The sequence below is a fragment of the Dermochelys coriacea genome, chromosome 8, assembly GCF_009764565.3.
Source record: "Dermochelys coriacea isolate rDerCor1 chromosome 8, rDerCor1.pri.v4, whole genome shotgun sequence".
In the NCBI taxonomy this organism is placed as follows: Eukaryota; Metazoa; Chordata; order Testudines; family Dermochelyidae; genus Dermochelys; species Dermochelys coriacea.
Genome location: NC_050075.1, coordinates 22,003,029 through 22,024,089, shown reverse-complemented (window position 1 = coordinate 22,024,089; position 21,061 = coordinate 22,003,029). Strand labels below are relative to the sequence as shown.

At 50.5% G+C, this 21,061-nt stretch overlaps 1 protein-coding gene across 10 annotated transcripts in view; it reads right to left on the bottom strand.

The window, feature by feature from the left end:
- ABLIM3 (actin binding LIM protein family member 3) overlaps positions 1-21,061 on the bottom strand; it is a 107,406-nt gene that overhangs the window by 19,888 nt on the left and 66,457 nt on the right. For 8 of the 10 annotated variants that reach the window (XR_005294580.2, XR_005294579.2, XM_038414493.2 and 5 more), the window contains 6 exons: positions 18,039-18,165; positions 13,581-13,674; positions 7,914-8,001; positions 4,060-4,118; positions 2,439-2,510; positions 1,780-1,935 (listed from right to left, as the gene is read on the bottom strand). Coding sequence is in view for 8 of the 10 variants with exons in the window: in XM_038414493.2 (XP_038270421.1) it covers positions 1,780-1,935; positions 2,439-2,510; positions 4,060-4,118; positions 7,914-8,001; positions 13,581-13,674; positions 18,039-18,165 (596 nt within the window). In the remaining 2 variants the exon portion in view is untranslated. The remainder of the gene's footprint in view (positions 1-1,779; positions 1,936-2,438; positions 2,511-4,059; positions 4,119-7,913; positions 8,002-13,580; positions 13,675-18,038; positions 18,166-21,061) is intronic. The other 2 variants (XM_043520161.1, XM_043520162.1) reach the window with 1 other exon arrangement.

Below are 21,061 nucleotides of genomic sequence, written 5' to 3'. Positions count from 1 at the left end.
CTTGCCTACACCAGTTTTACACTGTGGAATAAGAAAAGGAGTACTTGTGGCACCTTACAGACTAACAAATTTATTTGAGCATAAGCTTTCGTGAGCTACAGCTCCAATGCCAGGGGATAGTGCAACTGAGAGGGCAACAGAGAGGTAGCATGGGAAGCTACTATCTGTCAGATGGCTCAGCAACATGCTGTTACCGAGGGGTCACAAGGCAGTGAGGTGGGGTTTGGAGCCTTTTGCTGTGGGTGGGTCTTGCTGTATTTGCTGCTGTCTGGTATAAACCCCTGGATTGATGCAATTTCAGTGTGTTTCATGATCCGATGAAGTGAGCTGTAGCTCACGAAAGCTTATGCTCAAATAAATTTGTTAGTCTCTAAGGTGCCACAAGTACTCCTTTTCTTTTTGCGAATACAGACTAACACAGCTGCTACTCTGAACACTGTGGAATGTCAGCGACCTCCATGGACTAAATCTCAATTTACACAGGTGTAAGGGAGAGAAGAACCAGGCCCTCAGTGCCCCAAGGCCCTGATCTGAGGCCAATAGGAAAATCAACACAACACAGTGAGCCTGTGTCCTGAGCTATGCTTCACGGGCAGGTGAGAGCCCCATACAGCTCCAGAACACTGCACTCAAAGGACAGTGTCACTGCTCCCACCTTGGTACAGAGGGCACAGACAGCAGAGTGCTCTGGATGGCTGGCTCATGATGAACCCTGGCACCTGCTTCACACTGAAGATTTCAGAGAAGTCGTTGCTGGTTATTACAAAGGCCTCTTCTGTGACTATTTTAAAGGGCCCAGTTTTGCCCTCAGCTTCTGCAGTCCTCAGTGGGAGCTGGATCAGGCAGAACGTGGCTTCCTTCCAGGTCAAATCCATGCACTCATCTCCTTCCCATTTAAGTGGGTGAAATTGTCCAGCAGTCCAAGTCCTACCCCCAGGAGTAGAGCTGGGGAAGTCCCATGCCAAGGGCTGTGTTGGTTTCATTCCACACAGCTCTTTCTAATATCCCTGTGGACATGGACAACATCATTCAGCTCCCTGCTCCCTTCCCGTTCCCATCCAGTGAAGGCAGTGTTAGATAAGGGCTGTCCTGCCTAGGCCCTTGCTCTGCGGACACTGGTGAGGCTTCCCTGCAGCAGGCCATCTGGTGACACTGTCCTACACCCCATCTAAGCAAGGAGGGTGCTCTTTGGAAAATGGACTGCTGGGCAAATAGCTGCAGTTAAGGATCAGATTTTCAACAGCACCATTTGGTGTGTGAGCAGTTCAGGTGCCCATAGAGTGATCCTGCTGCATATCTGTCCTTACAGTCTATGCTGGGGCTGAGGGTGCTGCAGAAACACCCTCTTCCCCTCATTCATTTCCTGGGCTCAGATGCAGTAGGGGACATTCCCCAGAGGAGCCATTCCTGGGGGCTGCCTTTCTCCCCAAAACACTCCCTTCAGATTACGTGGTGTGGCCATCAGCATGGGCAGCCTCGTAGATTGTGGCTAACTGATGCTGTAGCAGTTTTCTGGCTCTCAATTTTGTGGCCCACAGTGGAGGAGGCTGGAGCCAAGGATTTCCAGACGACAGACAAGAATCCTCCTTGGAGATGTTCTAGGCCAGATTCTGTTCTTGGTTCCCCACTGTAAATCTGAAGTAACCCCACTAATGCCAATGGAGTTATTCAGGATTTACCCCCACAGAACTGTAATAAGAATCTATGTCATCCCACCCACCACCCCATAACCCTCATCAGATCTTGAGGTCCCTGTCTGCAAATGCCAAGACTCAGTACCTCCCCATAGCTATATCTCTCCAGCGTCTCGTCTGATGTGTATCTGTGATAGGGCTCGTAGGAAATGAGGTCGGGGCGCTGCACCTCGTAGATGGCTTTAATCTTGGGAAGAGCTGCCAGGTCTTTGTAATTAAGGATCTCATTATCCACTTTAGCCTAGGAGAGGGAGAGACAGAGGCAGAGAGACGGAGACAGAGAGAAAGATGAGGAGAAAGGGAAGGGGAGGCTGGAATATACAGTGTGAAGCTCCCATCAGAGCAAACAGAACTGGTGTGTCACCACAGGAAAGGGAAAAACATAAAGAGGTGTCCTCATGAGAGGTACAACATTCTCCCAGGAAGAGAAGAGGCTGCAGTGGGGAAAGGGCTGGGTGGGTTATGGTGTTGAACTGCCTTGGCAATACTCCCGTTCATCACAGAGGGCCTGCTGAAGACTGAAGACACTAAGGGTAGACTAAACTAAGTGCTGAAGACACTAAGGGTAGACTTACCCCCCCAAGACCCCTTCCCCATCCCCATCACTTGCATTGCAGATTGGAACTGAGAACCCGCTGCTCCCAGCCTGATCTGTGCAGGGAGATCTCCTCCTGTCCCCGCTGGAACACATGGAGCCACCCTTTCCCCATCACATTGGAGACTGTGCGGCAGAGCTGTACTTACACAGATGACTCGGTTGGGGGAACCAATACTGGAACCAGGGGGCGAGATGGAGGTTTCTGATGTTCTTCTGTGCTGTGTGCATAGAAAACCACAAACTGGATCAGAACTGAAGCTGTCCATCATTCAAATCATGGAGACTGAGGGACCAAATCCAGCCTTGGCACAAGGCAAGCATAATGCCATTGAAGTCAATGGAATTTCACTTGCTTATAAGAGGGCTGAATTTTCCCCCACTGTCTAACTCCAGGACAGGGACAGCACCCCCAAAGTCCCCCACACGCTCAGCAGCAGGCTATAACCCTGTGAAACTGCCCAGCAATGCCCTCTGTACTCCCTCCCAATCACTAAAGTTGTTGTATATCGGCATTCTGTCTGGGTTTGCATAGTCCAAAATGTGCAGTTCACTTTAATGGCCAGATTCAGATCCAGCAAGACAGGCCCTGCCCATTAAAATTGAATGATTCTGAAAGACAAGTAGCATGTTGTTTGCTGGTTGCAGACACGCATGCCGCTGTTAATCATACCCAATGGTAACTGAACAGAGCAGCAGTGAGTAAGTGCAATACAGGCTAGAGAACACTAGAGGGAACCTGGGGCAGGGCTTGGAAGGGAGAAGAGGCAAGAGGGGGGAGGACTGTTACAATCTGTGGGTTTGCTTCCATAAAAAGTTTGTTTCTAGTGATGACTTCAGTCCTTCAGATCACCCCCCACAATGGCCTGTCATTGAATTGGCAGGCATGGTTTATTCCGGCATTGCTCTGGCATCTTGCACCACAGCCGACAATGCATGTTCAATGTGCACCATGGACAAAGGCCTCCCAGTGCTTCTTCTGAACGGCGCACAAAGAAGAGGGTTGAGCGGGCCAAGTCATCAAACTTTCCAGCAGGATGGAAAGGCGCTTTACAGCAGCTTGCATCCTGCAGTATGGCTATCAAGCTGCCACTGAGACAGCAGGGAAGCAAGGGACTGATCTGGCTTATGCTGATGTTATGAAGGGTGCAAAGGCAGGCAGCTTTGACGGGCCATATGGTGACTGCTCTCCTGGCCTGGAACATTCCTGGGTTTGTGTCTACTTACAATTTAACAATCAGAACAAACAAACACCCACTAAAGCACAGAGAGGTTGGCCGGTCTCTGACTTTGTGGGCTGGGCCTGGAAGCATCTCTCCGCAGGGGAGGAGGAAATGGCATATGGAGTATGGGGGAATGATGCCTCCTCACACTGCTCAATAACACTCTTTCCAGACATTTACAGAGCTGCAGCTGCTCTTCAAATGGAGTCCTGCCCATGACTCACCATGGCTAGAAGGATGATGGCTGCAATGCAAAACCTCTGAGGCGGGAGGGGGATCCTCAAAGTTCTGGGTTGCAGAGGACCCTTTGGAAAGCAGGAGACTGAATGTACTGACCCTGGGGCCAGGGTCTTGTAGTGTTTTTGGTATGGCAGTGAGACCCCCTCAGTTTGGGTCTTCCCCCCATAACTCATTTCCAGCCAGGGACCAGAGCTCTCAGGGGCATTTTCAGAGATGTCTGGTTGTCTTGGAGGCACACTGGAACATGCTTCTTGCCCAGCCACCTGCCACAGAAACTCCATCATAAACCTCTGATGCTCCCGCTTACCTTCAATTTCTTCTCTGCCCTCGCTGCCTGTTTGCAGATCGGGTGCCACACTTCAGAACCTGAAAGCCAGGAGAACAGAATAAGATCAGAGCCTTTCAACTAACCACTGGAGAGACAAACTTTCCACTCACAGTCAGAACCAGGTGTAATAGTACCCCTTCATCCTGACTGTCAGCACACCCAGCTAGCTTAGTCCTGAACCTGCAAGCAGCTCTGCAGATGCACTTCAATCCTGTCTTACAACTGCCTCCACTATTATAGTTCTGGATCCTACAGCTCCGCTGAGAATTCCCAATCCTGGTCTGCAGCATCTCCTGCTGTTCCAGTATTGGGGTTCTTGGGAGCAAAGCCTGCAAGTCATATGCATCTTTTAGATCAGTGGTTCTCAACCAGGGGTACGCATAGCCCTGGGGTACACAGAGGTCTTCCAGCATCAACTCAGCTAGATATTTTCCTTGTTTTACAACAGGCTACATAAAAAGCACTAGTGAAGTCAGTACAAACTAAAATTTCATACGATGACTTGTTTATGCTGTTTTATATACTATACACTGAAATGTAAGTACAATATTTATATTCCAATTGATTTATTTTATAATTATATGGCATAAATAAGAAAGTTAGCAATTTTTCAGTGTGACACTTATATTTTTATGTCTGATTTTGTAAGCGAGTTGTCTTTAAGTGAGGTGAAATTTGGGGTACACAAGAGCAATCAAACTCCTGAAAGGGGCAAGGTAGTCTGGAAAGATTGAGAGCCACTGTTTTAGATTATCAGCTCTTTGGGGCAGGGGCTGTTTTGAGAACTGAATCTTGTACAGCACCAAGCACATTGTAAAACAATGAACAGGGATGATAATGTTCCTTCAGAATTAGGAGGAGACCAGCAAATTCCTTTCACTTGTGATGTAAACTTGAACTTGAATCCAGGTCTCTACAGATAACAAGCCAGTGCAACATCCCCCTCCTACACATATGGGTCTGTCAATGGGAGACCCTGTGAGCCTGTAAATGGTGCGAGTCTACATCAAATCACCAAGACATTCTAATGGAGCCCTCACTGATGGAATACTGAGTGAGACTTAGACGGCATAGCTGCACAGCTGCTGCCAGATGGGAGGAAAGCGACAGGCACCCTGGCCCAGCAATGTCTCTGTTAGTCTTTGATTTGTCAGGTTTATTGACTTTCCTGGGCACCTTCTATATTATAGTGTGGCCACAGGAATGTCCTTAGGAGATAGGAGGGCAGGACAGAGGCACTGGACCAGTGCTGTAATATGATCTTTTGTGCCTCAAAACAATGCATAATTCTTCCTTTCCAATCCATTGTAGCCTCTCCAGCTCCCAAAGCCCAAGATTACTGGTAAAGGTCAGTGTAAGCTCACAGATCCTCTGTTCTCTTGGCTACATAAGTCATTCACAGTTGAATCTGATTGTGCGGATGTGTCGATAGAAGACTAAAACCACTACCAACCAAATGCCAGACAAATAACTCACCTCAGAGGTGAGGGAACAGATTATTTAAAAATAAACTTTCAAACAGAAGAAAGGGAACTTGCAGGTAGAAAACTGACAGAAAGAACAAACCTCGACTGGAAAGTCCATTCCCCATTTACCTGCCTACCAGGACCTGTGTTCAGGATTTCGTGCTTTTCCTGGAAACAGCGGAGCATTGTCCTGCCCCATCCCTGCTTTAGGTGGCCATATTGGAATCAGCTGTTCCTGGGGCAACACAGCATCTTGAACTTAGGTCTTGGCTGGTAACGTCTGACGTTCACCTGTGAGATCAGGAACCAGCCCCCAGGGAATTCAGGATCAGGGTCAAGGTGAGAATGTGGCTGTAGCAGCCCCAGACTGGGCATGTACCCAACACAATCGATCCGATAGTCCTGGTTCATAAATTATCAATGCCAGAAAACCAGATCTCTTCTCTTCCTTCACCCATTTGTAGTTGTCACATTTTGGGCCCCTGGATGCCATGATAGCACCAGTCTGTCACAGGCCATGCATTAGGGATGACAGCCAGGTGCAGAGCTTTCATAAAACACCCCTTCCTCTCCGCCAAACAAGGGGCACTCTTCTGGGAGCATGCTGGCTGACATTCCAGCATGACACTAACAGCCTGGCCACTCCCCATGTTCATGCCAACACGATTAGCATCTCACGGAGGAGTCAGTCAGCCCCGGGCAGAGGGCTCCTGCCACAAATCCTGCAGTGTGGGAGCGGGAGGGACCCAGCCCTGCAATTAACCCACAGACCTACAGGGGTGATTAATGACTCAGGACGACAGGCAGCTGCAGGTTACCAAAGGGAAAACACATCCCCCCTGAGAGCTGGAAATAGTCCCAAAGGCAGCTTCAGCGAGGGATGAACATCTCCAGAGACCCGATTATTTATTTCCTTCTTGCTGAAACCAGTCAACCCTGCTACTTGTGCTGCATGGTTTAACCCCTTCAGTGCTGCACTCAGCAGAACGTGGAAACAGAGGAGGGTTGGTTTTGTGGTTAAGGCACTGGCGTGGACCTGAGAGATCTTGGTTCAATTCCCAGGCTCATTGTGAGAGCTTAAATATGTTCCTTAAACCAATAGTGGCCCATGATTGTGTGTGTCTGTTTCTCAAGTTGGGCACCCAAAACCTGTGGCCACTTATGAAAACGGTGGTCCTGTTCTCTCTGTGCTTCAGCCTTTCCACTGCAAAATGGGAACAAGAAGGCAGCTCCTTACCTCACAGGGGACCTCTGAACAGTGTGAAATGCTCTAGACACTACAGTGCTGGAGACCAAAGAAGTTCCTAGATTGGTGGCTCTTTAGCCATGGCTGGGAATCCCCCACCTGGCTCAATGACTTGTGTGTTCCAGTGGTGCTGGCCAAGGGCATGCGCAGGCATGTTCCAGCAGCACTGATGAAGTTAATATGTTGTGAGCATGTGCATTACTGACAGTGACTCTGAGCGAGAATCAAGCTGCCCAGGAGGGACAATTTCTCCTCCAGGAAAATGCCCCCAGGTCCCGGAGACCTCCCTCTTTCGCTCTTAAAGATATGCCCTGACTAGGCATTATTCTGGGGAAGTTCTGTGACATGCGTTATACAGGTCAGACTATGATCACAGCAGGCCCTGCTGGCCTTGGAATCTATAGCATTTCCTGACCACTGGAAATGTGGGAGGCTGGAACGTGGGAGGCAGGGGAGAAGTGGAGTGACTGCAGGGCTGAGAGCTCTGGCAGGGCGTGGTTGGTCACTCCATCCCCCCACCAGGAAGGAATGAACATTTCACATAAGATGACTGCTGAGTTGTTGTGTTCCCCAGTGTGGCTGGTGAAAGCAGCTGTTGTGCCGGGAGACAGCCGCATCCCTGTGCAGCCCACAGTGAGGAGACAGGAGCTTGGGTTTGTAGGAAAAGTAGTCTGATCCCCAAAGGGATCCAGTGGGAGATTCTCTGACACCACTGGAACACAGCTAACCTGCATTAACCACAAGTTAGCAACATCTCTGGAGATCTGATTGCATGAACCAGCCAGGACTGAGCCTAATGTGATAGCCACTCCAGAGGGCTCTTCTGGGGCAAGTCACCACAGGGATTTTGACTCCTAATTCGCCTGCCAATTTCCATCTGCCTGCTGCGATTGGGGTAACCCCACTCCCAGTTCAGTTCACTGCATTGCTGGTTTAGCACACGACACTTGTGACCATCGGCTGGGGGAGATTTGTACAAGGCCACACTCCTGACATTGCTGGGATCAACAAATTATGTTACAAGCAGAGTTCAGTGACAACAGATCTGTGGGGCACAGAGGAGGTGTTAATCTGCCCATCCCACAGCCTGAGCTTTCTCCCTGTGGTGAGAGTGTCCATACCTGTGAGGTACATCTCCTCCCCTTCTGTGAACATCTGGTGGCAGCGGACGCATCTGGCACAGGTTGGATGGTAGTGCTTCCCTCCTGCCTACAAACAAGCAGAGGAAAATGGTTCCTAAGTAAGCAGAAAATGCAGATATACTTTTGTCTCCATTCCTCTGAGTGTGAGCTGCCCAGTCCCCTCCACACTCCTTTTGCTTGCAGTGCAAAACACAAAGCAAAATGAAAGAGCCTAGCAAAGGAGAGCTGGGGCCCCAACAAGGAACCACAGATGGCAGACCAGCCCTAGGCACACTAGGAGACTAATATCTTTGCCATAATGCATGAAGAGAACCCAAGTCCATGGTCCCATTTCCTGCAAGCAAACTGAGCGCAAGGTGGATGTACAATGCTACAAGCTCTGCCTTTCACACTCACCTGGCAGTGGGGTAAATGACTATTCGAAGTGCAGGGCAGCAGAGAATTAGGCCCAGGCAGCCCCAAACCAGCAAACTGGGGACCAAATCCTGCAAACTTTGACTCTCACAAGCACACCTCCAAGTCAACAGTATTACTTATGTGAGCAAGGACTTACAGGATCAATTTCTGCATTTGCTTTCGGAAGGATTCTGTAGCTGTAGCTCAAAAATGTCCTATTGTTCAGTTATGGAGCCGTATTTTTCACCAGTTCCCACCCCAAACATTTCCACTGGAGTTGGACAGAATGTCCACTCTGACCCAGGGGGGTCACAGCTGTGAAATATCATAGCAGTGCCATAGTCTTCTGTTTGGCAAAATGTCACTGGGATTTTTACCATCTTGGGAGCGGGAGAGACACACCCACAACAGTAAATGGGGCTCACCAGGTTTCACTTTGCAGCCCATTCCAATGGAGTGAAAGCCAAAATGATTCCTGCTTTATTATTTTTTTCCCATCCCTGATTTCTTGGGACTCTCTAGAAACTTTTCTGCTGCCTTCAGTGCAAATGATGCCCAAACTTTAGAAATAGCAACCTGCTATTTTTCCAGTTGTGATGTAGCTGGTCTGTTCTCCCTGAACTCTGACCAGGATAATAGGTTTAATTGGTAGCTTGCTTCCACTCAAAATGTTGGCAAGAATTTCAGGTATAGACTCGTTTTCTGGGCTTCCAAGTTCAGAGGCAGCAGTTGGCTCTGGGCTGTAGTGAAACCTGGTCTGTGCTGTACACAGCGTAACCCCCAAGGGTCATTTTACGATAATGTCAGAAGGGGGAAGGACTATTAAGGCTGGTAAGGGAATGAAAGAAGAAGGAAGGGCTGTTGTAATTTACTGTATCTAACTTAACCGTTTCTCTTGTATCAGGAAACAATGAGGAGAATGGGATAATTTGCTAAGAGGGGATCACTAACTACATCATGAGAAAGATTCTTACTCAATTATCTATGGGGCACTGATAATTGTATACAGAGCTTTTCACCATCCTAGTCTTGGTTTCAGTTTGACCCAGATTGGTTTAGATGGAAATGTTACCGTCCAGTGGCTCTTCTGCAGCTTGTGTATGACATGAGTGGATGGGTCTCAGCAGCAGATATCAACATCATGCAATGCACCCACGTGACTGGTATTAACTGTCTGTTTCTGGTTGGCAGCTTCATCAGACAGGTCCAGGACCAAATGGACCACAGAGACTGAACTCCCCTCACCAGGTATGTTGGCAGGGGCCATGTTGTGTGCAGTCCATGTTTTGTACACAAGCAAAGGAGCTCAGAGGCTTGGGCTGCGAACCCAGCATCCATACTTCACAAGTGCCAAATTTCACTTCCAAAAGAAAGGACGAAAGTCAGAAAGCCACTTGTGGCACTAGCTGTGGAAAAGGATCTGACACTAGTGCAGAGGAACAAAGGGCCCAATCCAGTTCTCACTGAAGTCCAGAGGACTTTCCATTGCCTTCACTGGGGGCTGGATCGATCTCTAAATGAACAAGGACAAGTGGTGCAGTCTCCACTGTCCAGAATGCTTTTGGACCATATCTTTCTTTTAAATATATTGTATATTTTAAATAATCTGTTCAATTGTTTCAAGATTATGCAAATCCTAACCCTGCCCTGCCACCAAAAATCTAAAACACCCCCGCCCCTCCCCTTGGATTTGTCAGGAGTCTGCTCTGTATTTCCCATTGTTCAGAAAGGCTTGGCTATTTTTATTCCAGACACTTTGGGGAGGTGTACCCTGTGACTGGAATAGCAAGGGTTACTGCAGGTCAGGTCAATACTGAGCTGTATTGGCTGAGCTGTGTGGAGACACAGGCCTTAAATAGGATGGGGCACTGCCGGTCAGCACTGAGATACACTAGCTTGGCTGTGCAGAGCGGAGTACACCACAATTCAGGCCTATCTTTCCCTTTAATCACAAGCTCTGAAACAAACATCCACAATTTAAAACTCAACACTCCCTCTGCAAGGAGAAGTGATTACACTTCAAAGCAGAATGCAACAATCTTGTTTATTTTGTATTGATTACAATTACAGCCATTGTAAAAGCCTGATGGAAGCTGTGAGTGAAGAGAGCTACTCATTATTATGTGGGGTCCCTTAAAGATTCATTAATCATTCAAGGCTGACTGCACAACTCACTATCATTTGGAACACCCAGAGGGTCATGGGATAGCGCAATAAGGCTCATTAAGGCCTAAAATTATTTAAAGGAGCCTCTTCTATTTTGAGCTCTGCCAGACAAGACAATGAAAGCCTATTGCTTGAAGGAAAATAATTTAGCTTGAACTCCTGGGCATCACACCCTAGCCTAGTGACTGGTTCATGATTGGCATTGGCTGGCCAGAGGTGCAGAAGGAGCCCTCTTCAGAGCAATGCAGGAGCAGAAGAGACATGGGAGAAAGGTGAGGGGTCACTCACATTCGAGGCCATGACTGAACAGGGACTGTGAAGTGACACTGCACTGGCTTTCTGGAAAGATAGGTCAAGTAGTGCCCCAAGAGCTCTCTGCGTCTCCATCCCTCTGCAGCCTTCACTGCACAGCACATCCGCTCCCCATGCCCTGTTTCCCTCAGCTCCATTCCAATAGCTGGATGAAAGTCAGTAACAGAGTCTACCCAGAGGTACCCCAGAGCCCAGCTGATTTATTTCTAGCCCACTTGGTCACTATTGCACAGTTCCCTTGCCTGGGCACAGGGAATCCCACCTGCCTGTCGCAGCAGAGATCTCAACTAACGGGGCATGGCTGATGTTCAGAATGCTGCACAGACATGAACCAATTCTTCCCCACAGCAGGCCATGAAAGGATCATTATCCCCCTATCGCAGGTGGGGAGGCTGAGGCAGGAACCAATGACGGAGGTGGGTGTGAACGGTGGTGTCAGTTTCAAGCTGGTGAGGTGGCGTAATGTGGACACAGAGGAGGCAGAAGAGCAGTGCGGCAGCATGAAGAACAGCCCTAGGATGGGGTAAGAAGGTGGAAGACAAGGCAGCTCCTCTCACTCTATATTTCCTCCAATGGTCACTTTTCTGGTACAACTCTGCCCTTTTGCTCCCCAAGCACATGCACATTGACCTCTGATGGAATGGATCCAAAGACGTGAGGTGATTTGGCTGAGGACACAAAGGGAGTCGGTGTCAGAGCCAGGATGAGAGCTCAAGAGTGCACAGCACCCAGATCTCAGCTTCAGCCACTTGTTAGCGATAGTCCCCTGAAGGGGGTGGGGAAAGGGTTGGATGGCCTGGGGGCTTGGTACCAGGGTCCAGAGATTTTCACCTCGAAGTCACTGCTTTGGAGCCAGCCCAGTTCAGTCGGGGACCAAAAGCAACTACCATCTCCCGGCTCTTTGGTGGCTCCTGCACAGAATGAGTGAGAGGCCTCAGCCCAGCTACCACCACAGTTGCTGGCTGGCTCAGCAGGGAAGCCACGGAGACGGTACCCCGCTCCCTCCAGGGCAGCGACGAGGTACACTCCCCTGCAGCTGCCCATACAGTGCCCATCATGGGTGTACACACAGGACCCCTCTCCAGGACACTAAATTCACTTGAAAAATTTCTTTCAAAAAATAGCCAAGTTGAGTGAGAGCAGCGGCCAGCAGGATCACTCTGCTGGCACCTCTGGATTTCAGGCCCCCCTCGTGTCCAAGTTAGAAAAGCCCTCCATGCCTTCTGCCTAGGACTAACCTGGCGTGGGAACCATGAGGAGCCCAAGACACCTCCTTTGCAGTGCCCTCCCTGACAAACAGCTCTTGGAATGAGCTCCATTAAAGGGACGGAGTGAGCTACTAAAGAATCACACCTAAAGCCCTGCTGGGATGCAGAAACCAGCCAGGTCCTTTGTGCTGAATCCCTGCTAAAAGAACAATACAATGCTGCTTGGGCTCGCTAATACCATTCACATAAACCCCTGCTCCTCCTCTTGACTGGCCTGTCTCCCTTGGATGCTTGCACTTCACTGCTGGCTCATTCTACCAGCCTAAAGGGCGTGGCTAGTGGGCTTGGCTCGGGCCTGCTGCTTCCCCTTGCAGACAGCTCTGCACCTTTGCCAAGCCTTTCCCCTGCTAGTACACAGCCTCATGACTAGCAGCCCTGTTGGATGTGTTGCCATGGCAACTGGTAGGGGGAGTAGAGTCTGGCTACAATCACGCTCCTAGGTGACTGTATTGAGAGAAGCATCTGAAAAATGTGCCAGTGTCACCAGGAGAGCAGGGGCAGTAACTGATGGTTATCACGGGTGCTCAGCAATGCCCATGCTGCACCTGGGAGATCAGACATGTGCTGGCAAAGTCCCTGGCCTCCAGTAACGGGGGAATGTGGCTAGGATTGGGGAAGGGGCGGGGGGGTCCCTTTGGAGAGGCACTGAATTCCAGCTCAGATGCTGGGGCAAGGCACTCTTTGGACAAATACCATACTGCCTCTGCCCATCCATCCCTGGTGCTCAGATATTATAGTGTTGGGCATGGTGCCATATTAGAACCCACGCAGATCTCTAGGAAAACACCTATTAGGCACCCACACTACATACACATGCTGACACCTGCCATCTGGGAGGACTGAACCGGGGGATCCTCCTTCACACTGCCACTTGTGCTAAAGGAATAACTTCCTCAGCTTTGAGTAAGTAGCAGGCTCTTGTATGTACCCATCACCTGGGCCACATCAGCCAGCCATTTCTATTACCACAATCACCTGTACCACCTCGCTACTGCCCTGCAAAGCAGTGCTGCTGCTTCTTTGGCTATGACTCCAGTTCCAGAGGACAGTGCTGCTCTGTCCCACCCCAATCCCTGGGAGCCAGCCCCTTTTGCATTCAGGATATCGAGGTCAGTCAGCGTCCATACCTCCATATTATAGAGGAGGAAACTGCAGCCCAGCGACAGAAAAGGGCTCACCCCCAGGTGCACAAGGAATCAGTGGCAGAACCAGGAATGGAAGTGAGGACCTGCAGTGCCCTGCTCTAGCCCATAGATCACACCAGCTTTCAGTCATTTGCATCACCCAAGTGCGACCGGAGGAGCCATGGATTGCAGAGAGTGTGATTTAGGAAACACCCAGTTAAAATGGCTCACAATAGTGCTTAGGTCAATGACAAAATTCTCAGGGGGTCCCTTCTGCAAAGGGCTGATTAGATGGTTCCTCTGCACTGTGGGTGGGATTCACTCGCCCAGCCCTCTCCTGCTGAAACGAAGCTAGCAGTCCCCTGCCTGCCCCAACTCACCTCCAGGACCCTGCCACTGATGTACCGATCACAGGTCTCACACTTAATGCCGAACTGGGCATGGTAGTCAGATTCGCAGTATGGAACACCGTCCCTTTGGAGGAGAGAGGGAGACAGGAAGTGAGAGGAGTGGGAGGGCACGCGGCCACTGAGAGATCCCCCCCCCACACACACGATACATGGCTTTCATTGCATCAGACGGCTCAGCTGAGATGTGGCCTGTATTAGAATGACCTCCCCAGAGGGGTGTTTGCTGGGAGGCTCTTCTGCTATCAAGGGGGCAAGCAAGTGACCATTAAAAGGTTGGTGGTGAAGCAAGAGGGCAGCTTCTTCAGTTGTCACCCCTCCCACCAGAGGCTCTCCTCACCTACCCCATCCCCGCCCCCTCCACCCTCTCTCCCCCCCCCGAGGTTCTCCTCACCTCCCCCTCCCCACCAGCTCTTCTCACCTTCCTGGCCCCTCCCCACCCTCTCCCGGCCACAGGCTCCCCTCATCTACCCTAGCCCTGCCCCTCCCACCCTCTCCCCCCACAAGCTCTCCTCATCCTTCCTTCCCCACCCACTCCCCTGCGGGCTGCCTTTCCTTTATCAGCTTGTTTTCCCTACAGGCTCCAGCTCATTGCTCACTCCACACAGGGGCAGGGCGAGGATTTTATTACAGGCTTCACCTTCACGCCTCAGTGCTTCTCTCAGAGAGCAGCAGGAGAGCAGTTCCAAGTGCAAGGGGACATCTTCCTGCAGGCCAGGTGCATGATCCCCCTACACCCCAACCAGGCCAGGCTCATGCAGCCCCTCCGCCCCCAGGAGGGGATGCAGGGCTCCCGGGCTGCCTGTCAAGAGGGCCCCATGCTACCCTTGGTGTCTCAGACCCACTGCATCTGCACAGACCACAGCAATTGTATGTAAGAGAACAGTATGACTCTCTTACAATTGCATTGTATGTAAGAGAGCAGTATGACTGCTCAGAGCTCCGGTATGAAACTGCAGAAAAAACTGAGTGTCTCTGGATTAAATTTAGAAGCGGGAGCAACAAGGATGATGTCATGGTGGGAGTCTGCTATAGACCAGCGGACCAGCGGAAATAGGTGGATGAGGCTTTCTTCCGGCAACTCATGGAAGTTACTAGATTGCAGGCCCTGGTTCTTATGGGAGACTTCAATCACCCTGATATCTGCTGGGGGAGCAATACAGCGGTGCACAGACAATCCAGGAAGTTTTTGGAGAGTGTAGGGGACAGTTTCCTGGTGCAAGTGCTTGAGGAACCAACTAGGGGCAGAGCTCTTCTTGACTTGCTACTCACAAATCAGGAAGAATTAATAGGGGAAGCAAAAGTGGATGGGAACCTGGGAGGCAGTGACCATGAGATGGTCGAGTTCAGGATCCTGACACAGGGAAGAAAGGAGAGCAGCAGAATTCGGACCCTGGACTTCAGAAAAGCAGATTTTGACAACCTCAGGAAACTGATGGGCAGGATCCCCTGGGAGAATAACATCAGGGGGAAAGGAGTCCAGGAGAGCTGGCTGTATTTTAAAGAATCCTTATTGAGGTTACAGGGACAAACCATCCCGATGTGTAGAAAGAATAGTAAATATGGCAGGCGACCAGCTTGGCTTAACAGTGAAATCCTTGCTGATCTTAAACACAAAAAAGAAGCTTACAAGAAGTGGAAGATTGAACGAATGACCAGGGAAGAGTATAAAAATATTGCTTGGGCATGCAGGAGTGAAATCAGGAAGGCCAAATCACACTTGGAGTTGCAGCTAGCAAGAGATGTTAAGAGTAACAAGAAGGGTTTCTTCCAGTATGTTAGCAACAAGAAGAAAGTAAAGGAAAGTGTGGGCCCCTTACTGAATGAGGGAGGCAACCTAGTGACAGAGGATGTGAAAAAAGCTAATGTACTCCGTGCTTTTTTTGCCTCTGTCTTCACGAACAAGTTCAGCTCCCAGACTGCTGCACTGGGCAGCACAGCATAGGGAGGAGGTGACCAGCACTCTGTGAAGAAAGAAGTGGTTCGGGACTATTTAGAAAAGCTGAACGAGCACAAGTCCATGGGACCGGATGCGCTGCATCCAAGAGTGCTAAAGAAGTTGGCGGATGTGATTGCAGAGCCATTGGCCATTATCTTTGAAAACTCATGGCGATCGGGGGAGGTACCGGACGACTGGAAAAAGGCTAATGTAGTGCCCATTTTTAAAAAAGGGAAGAAGGAGGATCCGGGGAACTACAGGCCAGTCAGCCTCACTTCAGTCCCTGGAAAAATCATGGAGCTGGTCCTCAAGGAATCAATTCTGAAGTACTTAGAGGAGAGGAAAGTGATCAGGAACAGTCAGCATGGATTCACCAAGGGCAAGTCATGCCTGACTAATCTAATTGCCTTCTATGACAAGATAACTGGCTCTATGGATGAGGGGAAAGCAGTGGATATGTTGTTCCTTGACTTTAGCAAAGCTTTTGACACGGTCTCCCACAGTATTCTTGCCAGCAAGTTAAAGAAGTATGGGCTGGATAAATGGACTGTAAGGTGGATAGAAAGCTGGCAAGATTGTCGGGCTCAACGGGTAGTGATCAATGGGTCCATGTATAGTTGGCAGCCGGTAACAAGTGGAGTGCCCCAAGGGTCGGTCCTCGGGCCAGTTTTGTTCAATATCTTCATTAATGATCTGGAGGATGGTGTGGATTGCACCCTCAGCAAGTTTGCAGATGACACTAAACTGGGAGGAGAGGTAGATATGCTGGAGGGTAGGGATAGGATACAGAGGGCCTTAGACAAATTAGAGGATTGGGCCAAAAGAAATCTGATGAGGTTCAACAAGGACAAGTGCAGAGTCCTGCACTTAGGACGGAAGACTCTCATGCACCGCTACAGACTAGGGACCGAATGGCTAGGCAGCAGTTCTGCAGAAAAGGACCTAGGGGTTACAGTGGATGAGAAGCTGGATATGAGTCAACAATGTGCCCTTGTTGCCAAGGCCAATGGCATTTTGGGATGTATAAGTAGGGGTATTGCCAGCAGATCAAGGGACGTGATTGTTCCCCTCTATTTGACATTGGTGAGACCTCTTCTGGAGTACTGTGTCCAGTTTTGGGTTCCACACTACAAGAAGGACGTGGAAAAATTGGAAAACATCCAGTGGAGAGCAACAAAAATGATTAGGGGACTGGAACACATGACTTATGAGGAGAGGCTGAGGGAACTGGGGTTGTTTAGTCTGCGGAAGAGAAGAATGAGGGGGGATTTGATAGCTGCTTTCAACTCCCTGAAACGGGGTTCCAAAGAGGATGGATCTAGACTGTTCTCAGCAGTAGCAGATGACAGAACGAGGAGTAATGGCCTCAAGTTGCAGTGGGGGAGGTTTAGGTTGGATATTAGGAAAAACTTTTTCACTAGGAGGGTGGTGAAGCACTGGAATGCGTTACCTAGTGAGGTGGTGGAATCTCCTTCCTTTGAGGTTTTTAAGGTCAGGCTTGACAAAGCCCCGGCTGGGATGATTTAGTTGGGGATTGGTCCTACTTTGAGCAGGGGGTTGGACTAGATGACCTCCCGAGGTCCCTTCAAACCCTGATATTCTAAGATTCTATGATAATTGTTCGGAGCTGCTGGCCCTTGACCAGCTTCCGAGGAGGGGATGGAGTGGGACTCCTGGGGCAGATAAGCTGTGCTCTGAAGTCTGAGAAGGAGGAGAGTAGTGGTACGAGGGTACAATAGAGTTGCTCTTGCCTGCTAATGTTACTGAATTTGCCTGCAGCCTCCTAGGGGCCATCTAGCCTGGCCTGTAAAAGCCTGACTGTGGGTATGCTTCATGAGCCAAGGCTGTGCCAGAAACCCTGCACCTGGCCAGCATGCAGAGCAAGAAACCCTTTCCCTGCTGCCTGCTCTCAGCCTCAGACAGTCACAAATACACACGGAGACCCACAGCCCTCGAGGCCGCTGCTGTGCCCAACACCACAGCCACCAAGGGGTGAGGGAGAGTGACAGCCTGCCTGGGCCAAAAGCACAGGCCACTCGAGACTCTGCCCCGGGGAATCAGGTCCACGGCCTCTGACGGGTACTTGAGCAGATGCCCTCTTCCAAATGGAACAGCACATGCGTGCCACATACTCACCAGCTGGCCTGTTCCCTGCGCAGTAGCATGTCTTGGAGGGATTCCAATGATCCTCCTCCCCATCATGGTGAGCCCCTTCCCCAAGTCTCCTCAGAGACGTGTCTAACACTTCCAGGATTCATCCTTCCCACCCAGCTGTGGGGGTATGTGTGGAGACAGGTGATCAGCTGGCTCCCCACCCAAAATCCATTTCTATGATATCTGCTTCTGAAGCCCCTGCAGCCTGAAGGACGAGGGAAGTAGTGAGCCTGAAGCAATCCCAGGGGCGTACACTATCCCTCGGCCTCCTTGCTCTCTCCCCAGTGAGTGGCCATAGTGCAGTGAAGGATGCCGGGAAGGGATGAGGACACACTCACTTGCTGATGTACTCGCCGGTCAGGATGATCCCGCAGGTTTGGCACTTGAAGCAGCTGACGTGCCACTGCTTCTCCAGGGCCAGGAGCGACTGGCCGTGCTTGATCTCCTCCTTGCAGCCTGCACAGTCTGGGGAGACAAGGGACGGGGCAGAGCATGAAACCACGACAGCTTCCTGCCCCAGGGGGCTCTGCAGCCTGGCGAAGGCACAGCTGGCAAACCCTCTGGGAAATCTCAAGAGTTGGCAACACTGAAGCCCCGCTTCCATCTTGCTGTCATCTAGAGCAAGGTGCTGTGACTCACATATTTCAAACTCTGCCCAAGCTAGAGGGGTCATATTGAGACACTTTGTTGACTTGTGCCATCATTCCCTAAAGTCTTGGGATCCGGGACAGGATCCTGTGCACGCTGAGAGAATCAAACGCACAGCCCCACACTTACAGATACACACACAGACTCACACTGAGGGTAGGTCTGCATGGCATTCGGCAGTGTGATTGCAGCTCAGGTGGGCATACCTGCACTGGCTTTATTCTAGCTAGCGCAGCTGAAAATAGCAGCGAAGACCCAGCGGCATGGACCCCGGCACTGGATTGTACAAGCTTGCCCAGAATCCGGAGTACATATTTGTGTTGATAGTCCACACTAGGGTCCATGCCACTTTATCTTCACTGCTATTTTTAGCCAGGCTTGCTAGAGTCAAGCTTGCAGTGTGAACATACCCACAGGAACACACAAATTCCCATGCACAGAATGAGAGAGAAGTGCATGCACACACACACACATATAGAATCAAACCACTCTCTCCCAGAATCAAACACCTTTTCATCCTCCGATATCGGTGCTGGGAGAGAGGCCTCCGATGAGAGCTATCCCAACACACATTGCATTTTTCTTCTAATGGGAATATGCATCTTCAGCATGTTCCCTAATGAATTCCAGCACTTTGCGTATTGCGTAGCAAGCTTCCACAGTTGGTGCTAAGAAAGAGCTGGGCTCCTCAGAGGAAAACTGGGTGGGGTGACCAGGACACAGACAGCACATGGGCAAAATGCACTGGGAACATGCCACGATCCTACTGAGCAACCGGCACCCCCAGCCTCGCCCAAAGCAGATGGCCTTACTTGGTGGGCATCAGGGTGCGGCCAAGCTGCGTGGTTCGTCCTGGTTTTTGAGCTGCTTTTCTGAGATTCTTAGAGCGAATGTTGGCAGGAAGTCATGTTTGGAAGGGGAATAAATACCAGTGAGAGCCACTTCCCAGCTTGGGTGGATGGGGATGCAGCAGTCTGGTGTAGCCAGGGACTCTTCGCCAAAAATTTCCCAATGTTGCTAGCAGCAGTTCAGCTCCACCAGTGGGAGCCCTGGTACTGAGCAAGGTTTACCCATTCGGTCATGAGCTAGGTGACCCTGGGGTTAAAATACTGGCAGGCCTTGAATCCTATCTATATTACTGCTCCTAGCATGGCTCCCCCCTCAGGTAGCAATGGTGGGAAGTGTCTGGCATCAAGCCGAGCATAGGAAGGGCTGTTCTCTAAGCTGTGTCTACATCAGTCCACTGCAGTATTTACTAGCCTTCCTTCCTTTCCCATTTCCCTGGGCTCCCATCAAGGCTGGAAGCAGGAAGCATATGGGCCTTAGAGCCGTGGCTTTGACTCCTCTCTGCCCTTCTCTCTCTCTCTCTCTCTCTCTCTCTCACATCAGGGACTCTCTAGGATTTCAGGAGTCTGTGTGATCCATGGACAAGGTGTTTCTTTTTAACCTCTTTGCTGCCGGTCTCCAGGGAGATTTCAGTCCCCTGTGCTACACGAATGCAACAAATAAGGTGCATTGCAAGCCAACTGAGTGGTAATCTTGACAGCACCAAAGGTGTGTTTTACCCAGCGCACTTCAGGGCAGCTTTACAGCTGCATTTTACCCCCATGCATCTGCCTCATTGGGCAGCACTGGAGGGGCATTTTGACCTTATATACCTGGCACACAGAACAGAAGCTCAATTAACCCTTTCTCAACGTTAGTCATTCTCTGCTGTGCTCTGGCATGTGCCCCTACATGGCACCACTCCCCCGGGTTTGCTGCTCACGTGCCTTTCAGGTTTGCTCCTGTTATGTTGGCAGACAGGGGGCTTTGGAGAAGACTTGCAGAAGCAGCCTGCAGCCTTCTTTGGGGATGTCCTCATCCGAGAACTTACTCTTGCTTTTGCTACTAGACCACAGTGGCACTTCCCTTGCCTGCCCCAGGGGTCCGAGGCTCTGCAGTCCCCAACTGGCTGCAGTGCCATGGAGATGATAAGGGTGCAGGCCACGAGCAGTGAGAGAAACTGTCTTGGCTCAGGCACATCCTGGATGCTGCCTGCAGCTAGTTATGAATAATCCATGCTGCCCTTGGGTAACCTCAGCTCTGCAGCCTAGCCGAGGAGCATCTGAGAGCGGATTTCAGAAGCTGTGGTCTCCAGGGCACCTGACCGGGAGAGGAGATGGAAGTGGATGGGAGGAAACAGATGACACACGTGACTCCCCTTCCCTTCCTTTCTGCCAAGAGCTTCCTAATGGACACTGGGGGGAAGTGGTGGGGGGGAAAAAAAACCTTGTGCTGACTCAGCGCTAGTCTGCTCTAGCTCGGATAAAACTGTCCTTGCTGCTTTCATCACCACCATCTGGGGTCTGTCATGTCCAGCTCTGCCAGGAGTGTCCCCACTGAGGCAATGGGTTCACTGGCCTCTCATGCCTGGGGCCGACAGAAGCATACTGTAACATGATGCCAAGGCCAGACCCCTGAGCTAGGTTCACACCAGATCAAACAAGTGGTCTCTCCAGTCCAGTTCTCCGTTTCTGCCAGTGGTCAGTACCAAATGCCTCAGAGGAAGCACTGTAACAGACGGTAATGGGATAACCTGCCTGGAGGGGATGTTTCTTCTTGACCCCATCAGTTAGTGGCTGGCTCATGCCTTGAAGCAGGAAGGGTTATAGCCTAGCTACATTTTAAAATCCTGTCCAGCGTAACTGTAGCCTCAGCTCAGTTGGTGGGG